Below are 10,488 nucleotides of genomic sequence, written 5' to 3' on the forward strand. Positions count from 1 at the left end.
ATTTTAATAATAATATAATATATTTATAAACTATTGAAATACAGATTAGACCAGTACAGTAAATATATTTTCAGTTTTTTTTGGCTTGGGATGTAAATAGTGTGCTAATAGGCTGTAGAGAGACGATGTAAAAAAAAAAAAAAATAACCTGTAAAAGTCAGCAATCGTACTGTCACTCAAAACACATGATAGTTTGAAAACATGTTGAATATTATGTTGAATAGAACGTTGTAGTAGCCTAAAATTTTACAAAATGGGTAAAAAAACGAAAGTAGGAAAGCAACGGAAGGATAAATATTATCAATTAGCAAAGGAAACAGGTTAGTCTTATTGAAAATTTTCTTACATCTTTTAATATTAAAATATCACAATGTGCATTGTAATATTGTTTTCAGGTTTTCGTTCCCGAGCTGCTTTCAAGCTAATACAGTTAAATCGAAAATTTGGATTTTTACAAAAATCACGAGTATGCATAGATTTATGTGCAGCTCCCGGTGGGTGGATGCAGGTGGCACATCAAAATATGCCTGTATCCAGTGTGGTTATCGGTGTAGATTTATTTCCTATCAAACAAGTTCCTGGATGCATCAGCCTAACTGAAGATATTACAACGGAAAAATGCAAAACTGCAATTAAAAAGGAAATAAAAACATGGAAAGCTGATGTTGTTCTACATGACGGTGCTCCCAATGTTGGTCTAAATTGGATACATGATGCTTATCAGCAAGCATGTCTTACTTTAAGTGCTATGAAACTGGCATCACATTTTTTAAGAAGTGGTGGATGGTTTGTAACAAAAGTTTTCAGATCTAAAGATTACCATGCATTACTTTGGGTATTGAAGCAGTTCTTTAAGAAGGTCCATGCAACAAAGCCCCAGGCCTCTCGTAATGAGTCATCTGAAATTTTTGTTGTCTGCCAAGGATACATTGCTCCAGATAGCATTGATCCAAAATTATTGGACCCTAAATATGTATTTGAAGATTTGGAAATAATGAAAAAGAAACATAACAGTATATTACATCCTGAAAAACAGAAAAAGGCTAAAGCCGAAGGATATAAAGAAAATGATTACACCACTTTTCATAGTTTTTCTGTTTCTGAATTTTTGGATAAAGATGACCCAATTGATTTGCTACAAGGATGTTCTGAGGTAATAAATCATCATTATATATTAGTGTTTCCAATAAAACAGCAAGTACAATATTTTAACATCTGGATCCTGAACAACTGGTTAATCCTAAGTGGTTTTTGTTAGCCCTATCTCATTTTAAAGTTCAATAACTTAAATTACTAACATCAGGTATTTATTGAAAATAAAGGAACAGTTATATTTGTGAAAAACAATCAAAAACTCTGGACTTTCAATGATCCTGTTAAGGTTCAGGATCTTAATTCTTAATCAGTCTTATCTTATTGGATTAGCAAGATTCTACTGTATAAATAATTCTTGTTAAATTAATTATTTTATTTTTGTAGCCGAGATGGCCTAGTGGTTAGAACGCGTGAATCTTAACCGATGATCGTGGGTTCAAAACCGGGCAAGCACCACTGTATTTTCATGTGCTTAATTTGGGTTTATAATTCATCTCGTGCTTTACGGTGAAGGAAAACATCGTGAGGAAACCTGCATGTGTCTAATTTAATTGAAATTATGCTACATGTGTATTCTACCAACCCACATTGGAGCAGCGTGGTGGAATAAGCTCCAAACCTTCTCCTCAAAAGGGATAGGAGGCCTTAGCCCAGCAGTGGGACATTAACGGGCTGTTACTGTAATTATTTTACAAAAATGGGTCTTGTAACTTTTGTTCTACAATTATTTAATATCTTATTAATTATATACATATTTAATTTTATATTACAGATTATATTGGATGATGATGAGATTGCAAATCATCCGAGAACAACTACAGAAATAAAGGAATGTTGCAAAGATATAAAAGTTCTTGGAAGGAAGGATGTCAAGGCATTGCTCAGCTGGTTAAAGCATATCAAGGAATGGAAAACATCACAAACATCTGAGGTAAATATTAAAATATAAGTTGGTGCAGTGTGTATAATAATAATTCGGCACGAAGCTCGTCAACGCCGCCGCTGCCTTGGGCTGCCTCCTACCCAACGTGGATAGACTGAGATCGCTATGCCGGCGCCTCTATGCCGGTGTAGTGAGGTCGATGGTACTGTACGGTGCCCCGATATGGGTCGACGCGGTCCTCGCTCACAACCGAGCCCTCTTGCGGAAGCCGCAAAGGGTCATAGCGGTGAAGGTTAGAGGGTACAGTACGGTGTCCTGGACGCACAGGGCAGATTGATATTGTGGCGACACTCCTCGCGGGCGATCTACCCTGAGAAATCCAGGCGGAGTTGCTCGTGGAGATGTCCCGCTTCCGGGCCGACGCGAGAGACCGCAGCGACTGTCCAGTGTCGGCGGAGGTCGGGCAGATCAGGGCACTAGCCTAGCAAACCCTGATTGCCCGATAGGAGGAGGACCTGGGGTTCACGGCGGGCCTGGTGACAGTGGAGGTGGTACGTCCCCACTTGAGTCGCTGGGTCAAAAGAAAATTAGGCACACTCTCGTCCAGGTTGCATAGGTGCTTACCTGACACGGGTGCCTCTGTAAGTACGTGTTCGAGATAGCGCGGCGGGAGGTGGCACTCTCAAGAAAACGAGGTACGCTCTAGTTTAGGTTGACGCAGGTACTTACCGGACACGGCTGCTTCGGTAAGTACCTGCACAAGATAGCACGGCGGGAAATGTCACCTTCCTGCCACGAGTATGGTGCGCCATTTGACACGACGCATCTCACCCTGACGGAGTGTGCCGCTAGAGGCCCGCATAGGCGGGCCGTCTGTCGGAGCGTCACGATAGCATACGAAAGCGATCCCGTGGCACTCCCCGTTAAGATGGAAAGGGTACCTGTTCTGTATTTTAACATTTTTATAGATGTTTGAATTTATGATACTATTCCTGGTTAATTTATGTAGATTGTAGAATGATCTCTAAGCCTCAAATTTTTAAATTTTTAGATACATAGAAAGAGTTATATTGTTCTAAGAATTTATCTTTTTCTTATCTGTTTTTAAGAATGTGAACTCAAAGTCCATTCTTAGTCATTTTTATACTTTTTTAATAAACAAAGTTTCTTAATTTTCCATATCCTTTACAAAATATGTGGTTCAGATTTTAGTGCATAATAAGCCTTTGTATTTCAATTTAAAAAATATGATATCTCTTGTAGTTAAAACAATTATCGCTTGACTATGTAAACAATGAACTTTTCCTATTTTTTTAATGCCTGTAATATGATAACTCCTGGGTATTTTTTATATAACATTATATATTAAGCTGCTTTGTTTGTTTAATAGATAATTTAACATTAGAGGGCTTTACCAAAATGTTAAATTGAGTATTTGTTAGCTATTAAGTATTTACAGTTTGGTCAATGTCTTGTCTACTAAAAGCCGAGATGGCCTAGTGGTTAGAACGCGTGAATCTTAACCGATGATCGTGGGTTCAAACCCGGGTAAGCACCACTGAATTTTCATGTGCTTAATTTGTGATTAAAATTCATCTCGTGCTTGACGGTGAAGGAAAACATCGTGAGGAAACCTGCATGTGTCTAATTTCATTGAAATTATGTCACATGTGTATTCTACCAACCCGCATTGGAGCAGCGTGGTGGAATAAGCTCTAAAACCTTCTCCTCAAAAAGGGAGAGGAGGCCTTAGCCCAGCAGTGGGACATTAACAGGCTGTTACTGTACTGTACTGTACTTGTCTACCACAAAATCATCTTGAATATTTATGTATCAATTTTAAGGAGTGTTGAATGTTGTACTTCAGCAACAATTTATTGATATTAACCGAACCCGAAACCGAAACAGCCTGTGAATGTCCTACTGTTGGGCTAAAGGCCTCCTCTCCTTATTTTTTTTAACGTTTTTCCCGTCTGTTCTGGCCGTCGTCGCGTTTGGACTCTACTACCACTTACCATCAGGTGGAGTAGAGTCATTTGCCCTCCCGGCGAATATATAAAAAAAAAAATTTGACGAGAAGGTTTGGAACTTATTCCTCCACGCTGCTCCAATGCGGGTTGGTTGTTGGAATACACATGTGGCAGAATTTAATTTAATCAAGATGTTTTCCTTCACCGTAAAGCACGAGATGAATTATAATCACAAATAAAGCACATGAAAGTTGTGTGGTGCTTGCCAGAGTTTGAACCCACGATCATCGTTTAAGATTCACGCGTTCTTACCTCTGGGCCATCTCGGCTTTTATTGATATTAACACCTAAGTTTATTTATATTCATTTGTTATGTTTGAAGTATTTTGAAATTGAAAAATATACTTAATGACAAAAATTTATAATTAGCTCCTACATCTGCGGGTTGAAATGCTGTAGCTCTATTCTGATCTTTTTTTTTTTACGCTGGAAAAACGCATTACGCTCGCCTATGTCCGAGGCGCCGAGTGCGCCCCGAACAACGGAATACCCACTAAAAAACCAGCGGTACCCTTTCCGTCATAACGAGGAGCGCCACGGGATCGCTTACGCATGCTACCGCGACGCTCTGACGGGCGGCCTGCGTATGCAGGCCTCCATTCTCTAGGAGGATTACCAGGGTACTGAGAACCCCCTAGTCCCAGCGACGCCTATTGTGGCGGAGGGAGAAGGTGCGCATAGCGCCTCATTCTTCTCCCCAGTCTTCTTCGGCGGAGCAGGTTTGCAACGGCGTCTTCTTACCGCTCCCGCTCCGCGGCCTCCTTCTGCGACATTACATTTTCACAGAAGGAGACCATTTCCGACCAGCACTCATCGCTTCCGAGCAACGCGTTGATGATGCTCGGCAAGGAGAGGTCTCCGCCGACAACTGCCGCCAGAGAAAGAATCTGGGACCCCCACGCGGCACACTCCGTCAGGGTGTGTTGCGCCGTGTCGATTGGCGCACCACACTCGTGGCAGGAAGGTGACATTTCCCGCCGTGCTATCTTGCGCAGGTACTTACCGAAGCAGCCGTGTCCGGTAAGTACCTGCGTCAACCTAAACTAGAGCGTACCTCGTTTTCTTTTGACCCAGCGACTTAAGTGGAAACCCCTCGATATGCTCGCCCCCATGGGTTTCGGTTGAGGCTCACCAGCAGCTCTTCCCTTGCCTTCTCTTTGGCCCGACTTATTGCCAGCTGCAGGTCCTTTTTTAGCTGGCGGTAAGCGGCCAAAAGCTGTCCCTTCAGGTCCACATCGAGACCGCTGCGTCTTCGACAGTGGACGTAGGCCCGCCGCGCCCGATTGCACGTCGCCTGAAGCTCAGCTATTTCGGGCGACCACCAGTACACATGCAGGCGTTGGGCTCTGCGACGGGTCCTCGGCATGGCCGCATCGCAGACCTATTTGAGGGCACGGCTCATACGGCCCGCCAGCTCTTCCACGCTGGCACCCTCCCTCCGTCCCGCGGAACCCCACCGTTGCACAATGGCGGCCTCCCTGATTAGCTCGCGGTCTAACTGGCCAAGAGACTACCTCGGCAAAGTGGTCGGCACCTTCTGGGGTTCCGCCAGCCTGCGAGAGGTAGAGATCTCGAATCGGATGTAACGGTGGTCCGACAGAGTCTCCACCTCTTCCTCTACTCTCCATTCCGACACTCTGCGTGCTACGACAGAGGTGGCGAAGGAGACGTCCACCACGGACCCCCCGTTATGGCGCACGCAGGTGTGAGCCTGCCCCTTGTTCAGTAGGGACAGGCCGGAGAGTAGCGCCCACACTTGGACAGCCCTTCCTCGCAGATTCGTGGCGGGGTTGCCCCAGGCGCGTGGCTTCGCGTTTAAGTCGCCGAGAACCAGAAAGGTTTCGGCGACTGCCTGACCACCGCAGCTCTGAGCGATCCGAGATATGTCTCGAACTCTACCAAGCTGCGGTTAGGGGAGAAGTACGTTCCCACAACTACGTACTCTCCCCACTCCGCCACTACGTAACCCGAGCCCCTCTCAATGAGTGAGAGGGGAGGACCTGTTCCGTTGCTAGTGAGAACCGCCACGGTGTCGTCCAAGTCGCCTGCCCAATGAGGCAGGGGAGGGACGTAATAGGGCTCGCAGGCCACAGCCAAGTCGATTTCCCACTCCGCCATGGACTGCAGCAGTAGGTCTTGAGCTCCGGCGCAGTGGTTTAGGTTCGTCTGAAGGAAGCTGAGTTTTGCTCTCATGACGACATTGCAGCTTCCTCCTCGGCCTGGTGCCGTCCGACATAGCTCTATTCTGATCTGCTGAAACCACAAGCAACAATAACAACTATATACGCATGTGAAAAAATTACTACTAACTATGTAAACTATGTTAAATTATACAAACTATACATTTTCAAATAGCTGTAAAAGTAAAAACTAATTGTGTTATGTTAAAGGACAAAATAGAAACTAAAGAAGAAGAAAAAGTTGCTGAAGAAGATGTAGCAGATGAAAATGATAAAGTTGATGCTGAAGTACTTGAACTGCAGGTTAGATATATGTGTTACTTTTTGTTTGTGCTTAAAAATGCTTTTATATTCTTAACTGTATTTCATATACATACAATTGAGAATTTACTTTTTCATAGCTTATGTTAAAGTGGAGAGTTTATAAAATGAAAAATATTTTGTATTGTTTTTCAATTAGGAAGAAGAAAAGAGGCAACTTAAACGGAAAAGGAAACAGTTAAATAAGCAAAGACAAAAACTGGCTGAAAAAATGAATCTAAAGATGGTATTAAAAGGTGATGATGGTCCTATTCTGGAAAGCCATGATATGTTTACACTTGCTGATATTAAGGATGGAGCGGTAAGACAAAGTTTAATGAAATATGAGACATTAATTTAAATATTAAAATATTTAGAATGAACTATTAGACATGGAGATTTTAATTTATAGAAAGTAGTTATTTTTATTTTCCACACAGTAAATGGAACATTCAGCTTTTCATGTATTCTATATTTTGCTTTATAGCAACTGAAAATGGTAATTGATCAAAAACCTGACATTGTATTGGACGAGAAAGATGATTCTGATGACGAATTGAAAATGAAACCCAAATATGTTAAATATGATGTAGAGTCATCGAAATTGGATTCGTCTGGTCTTTACTATAAAGATTCGGATAGTGAATTGGAAATGGAATCTGATACCGACGATGAAGAAGCAAAGGAATCTTTAGGTAATGAAAATTCGACAAATATTCTAGTATTGATATTGTCCTTCCTATCGAATTGCGGCCACAGAAATCAAACCTAAGATTAGGCAACTGTACAGGATATATTATAGTTTACAAGCATGAACTGAAATACAGAAGCAAACTGTATTTTCTCACTCTCATAGTCTGATGAATAGGTAATCCAATGCAACCAGATGGAGATGGATTCACTGGCTTTGTGTAGACTTGTCAGGGTAGGTACTACCCACCACTCAGGTGAGTGAGCCAGTGTACTTACAGGTATAAGGGACAACATCTTAGTTCCCAAGGTTGGTGGTGCATTGGCTATGTAAGTGATGGTTAACATTTCTTACAATGCCTATTTCTATGGGCTTCAATGAACACTTACTATCAGGTAGCCCATATGCTCATTCACCTACCTTTCTATAAAAAAATAAATATATCAGGCTTTATTTACATAAAATCAGATTATATGTAAATAAAGCATTTATACATTTTTAGCATATATTCAAAAATCATCATCTTAATTTTATATCATAATTTTTTTTATATGTTACTTAAAATTAAATATATTTTTCCAGCTTTCTCAGATTCAGACAACGAATCTAAAAAAATAGATAAAATAACAAAATTAAACACATTGAAAAATAGTAAGATAAAGTCCAAGACTCTGTCTATTCCAAAAAATAATCCCTTACTGACTGATCTTGATAATACTGACCCTGTGTCGAAGAGATCAATGAAAGCAGAGCTTTGGTTTCAAAAAGATAGTTTCAAAGATATTGACGAGGAAGATGATGAGGGTGTTGATTTAGACAAATTAGCTGAGTCTTACAGACAAAAAGGTAATATATATATGGTATATAGTAATAAGAATTTGAAATGTTAATAAATTAAAATCATAGTACTTGTTAGAATGAATATTTTACTAAATAATTGTTATGGTCATTAGAAATTGTATAGTAATTGTGTTAAGCTAACCAAGGCCATTTAGAACCATACTTTGTTTTGAGAATGCCCTCTGCATTCAAGATTTCCTTTATCAAATAATATATATGTATATTGTATATAATGTATGAAAATTACTTTATAGGCAAGAAAGTAAAAGATAGTGATTCAAAAAAATCTGTAGAGATAAATAAGTCTGGCACAAAAAGGAAGCACCATGATGATGATAGTCCTGACGATGATTCATCTGACAGTGACTATGACGTGGAGAATAGTGCTGCACCAACAGTGGGAAAAACTGGAGCTAAAACCAGTAAAAAGGATGGTTTCGAAGTTGTGTCTCAAGATCCTGGTATTATTGAATACAAAAACTTTTATAATTAAACTATAAATGTATAAGATACTTTTAATTCAATCAAATTTCATTTAATTTTCCAGTATAAAAATAAACATATTATAAAACCATGTGACCATAATTAACATGTTGTATTTCATTTTAGAATTAAAGAGACTGAAGAAAACACTAAAAATGGATGCTGAAACTCTGGCTTTAGGAACAATGATAGCTACTTCAAAAAAATTCAAACGGGATCTAATTGATGATGCCTGGAATCGATATGCTTTTAATGATAAAAATTTACCAGATTGGTTTGTTGAAGATGAAAAAAAACATATGAATAAAGAAGTGGCAGTGCCTGAAGTAAAAAAAAAATAAAATCAGAAAATGAAATTATTGTGTTAATTATATATTACTGTGTACTTACATAATATGTTTATTACAGAAATATGCAGAGGAGTACAAGAACAGATTGCAAGATATAAACGCACGACCAATAAAGAAAGTGATTGAAGCCAAGGCTAGAAAGAAGAAACGAATGATTAAAAAAATGGAACGTGCAAAGAAGAAGGTCGAGGCTGTTATGGAAAATGCAGACATGTCTGAAAGAGAAAAGGCTCAACAAGTTAGACACCTCTACAAGAAGGCCCAATCTGACGGCAAAAAGAAGGTGACGTATGTAGTTGCCAAGAAGCACACAACAGCTAAGCGGATGAAACGACCCACAGGGGTGAAGGGACAGTACAAGGTTGTCGATCCGCGTATGAAAAAAGATTTACGTGCGCAGAAGGCCAAGGAAAAAACAAAAGGTCGTGGCAAGAAAGGCAAGGCAAATAAAACAAGGCCTCCTAAGCAGAAGAAGGGCAAGAAAGCAAAATAATTATTTTTTATTGTAAGAATTCGATATTTTGAAAGAAATAAATATGTGATGAAATATAAGTATAAGTATTTTAATCATAATATTTTCAAATCATGATATAAATTTTTAGCCTATAAAACTATTGTGACCTGGTAAAGTATTGAGTGTGGGCGATGTTTGACATTAGCGAAGCTATATTTTTATATAAGTTCAGGGTCGGCGATATTTAAGTCCTCGTGCGTCACTCGCTAGAGTTCAGGGACAGAAAGGCCATAAATGATATCATTCGCTGTTCGACCTTGCTGTTTTATTCTGATTCGTTTCAACAACGTTGTCTGCCTATTAAGTGGTTTTGTGTATATTAATACCGACTTTAGGCCGATTTTACTGATTATACTAACATTCTTCTACCTAAATACAGGCTTACTAAACGTTAGTTTCTGAATTAAATTAAAATATTCTTTGCTGATTAATTATTAATTTGGTATGCGTGTTATATAAAAAATGCGTCGCGTTTATTTTAATAGAAATTCTTTACTTAGGTATCTTTATCAATACGGAAATAGCCAGAGAGCATCAGAAATTTGTACGTTGGTATGAGTGAGAAATGTTGGGGGTAGGGGAGGGAGATTGTGAGGTAGGTAGGAGGATTGAGGCGGTTGGCGCTATATCGAGCGCGCGATCACGGCCAAGGCCGCAGCGCCGTCATCGTCCCGACCCAAGCTGTGCGCCGTCACTATATCCGCTACACCCGCAATTAATATATTTTGTTTGATTTACCTGATGTATTTTATAGATTTTTCAAAAATACTTTGAAATGAGTTGCTATTTAAATTTTCCTTTTAGTCTGTCAAATCTATTTAATTTTTATATATACATTTTCAAAAACCATACGAAAAAATAAACTAAACATATTGTCAAACAATATTACCTATGTTTTAGAATACAAATATGATTCATGTCTTTAAATTAGATAAGGCTATGTATATACATATTAACGGTAAGTAGGCATGTCGGTTAGTGACGTTCATAAACAGGTAGGTGCAGGGCGCGGGGGTAACCTCGCCCTCGCAAGGTCACGAGAGCCGTTCCACTGAAACGCCATGTTTCTCCCCACTCGGTACTCTTCCAGGCCTTTCTATGCCAGAAACATATATATGTATT

At 39.7% G+C, this 10,488-nt stretch overlaps 1 protein-coding gene across 1 annotated transcript; it reads left to right on the forward strand.

The window, feature by feature from the left end:
• Window positions 1-159: 159 nt before the first annotated feature.
• Window positions 160-9,404, forward strand: LOC126769908 (pre-rRNA 2'-O-ribose RNA methyltransferase FTSJ3). The gene is made up of 10 exons (XM_050488882.1): window positions 160-320; window positions 396-1,153; window positions 1,868-2,026; window positions 6,399-6,491; window positions 6,649-6,810; window positions 6,976-7,183; window positions 7,762-8,025; window positions 8,274-8,480; window positions 8,629-8,828; window positions 8,911-9,404. Exons 1-10 carry the CDS (start codon window positions 254-256, stop codon window positions 9,343-9,345), a joined length of 2,553 nt encoding a protein of 850 aa, XP_050344839.1. The 5' UTR covers window positions 160-253; the 3' UTR covers window positions 9,346-9,404.
• Window positions 9,405-10,488: the final 1,084 nt, after the last annotated feature.

Source organism: Nymphalis io, chromosome 8, assembly GCF_905147045.1.
Source record: "Nymphalis io chromosome 8, ilAglIoxx1.1, whole genome shotgun sequence".
Lineage (NCBI taxonomy): Eukaryota > Metazoa > Arthropoda > Insecta > Lepidoptera > Nymphalidae > Nymphalis > Nymphalis io.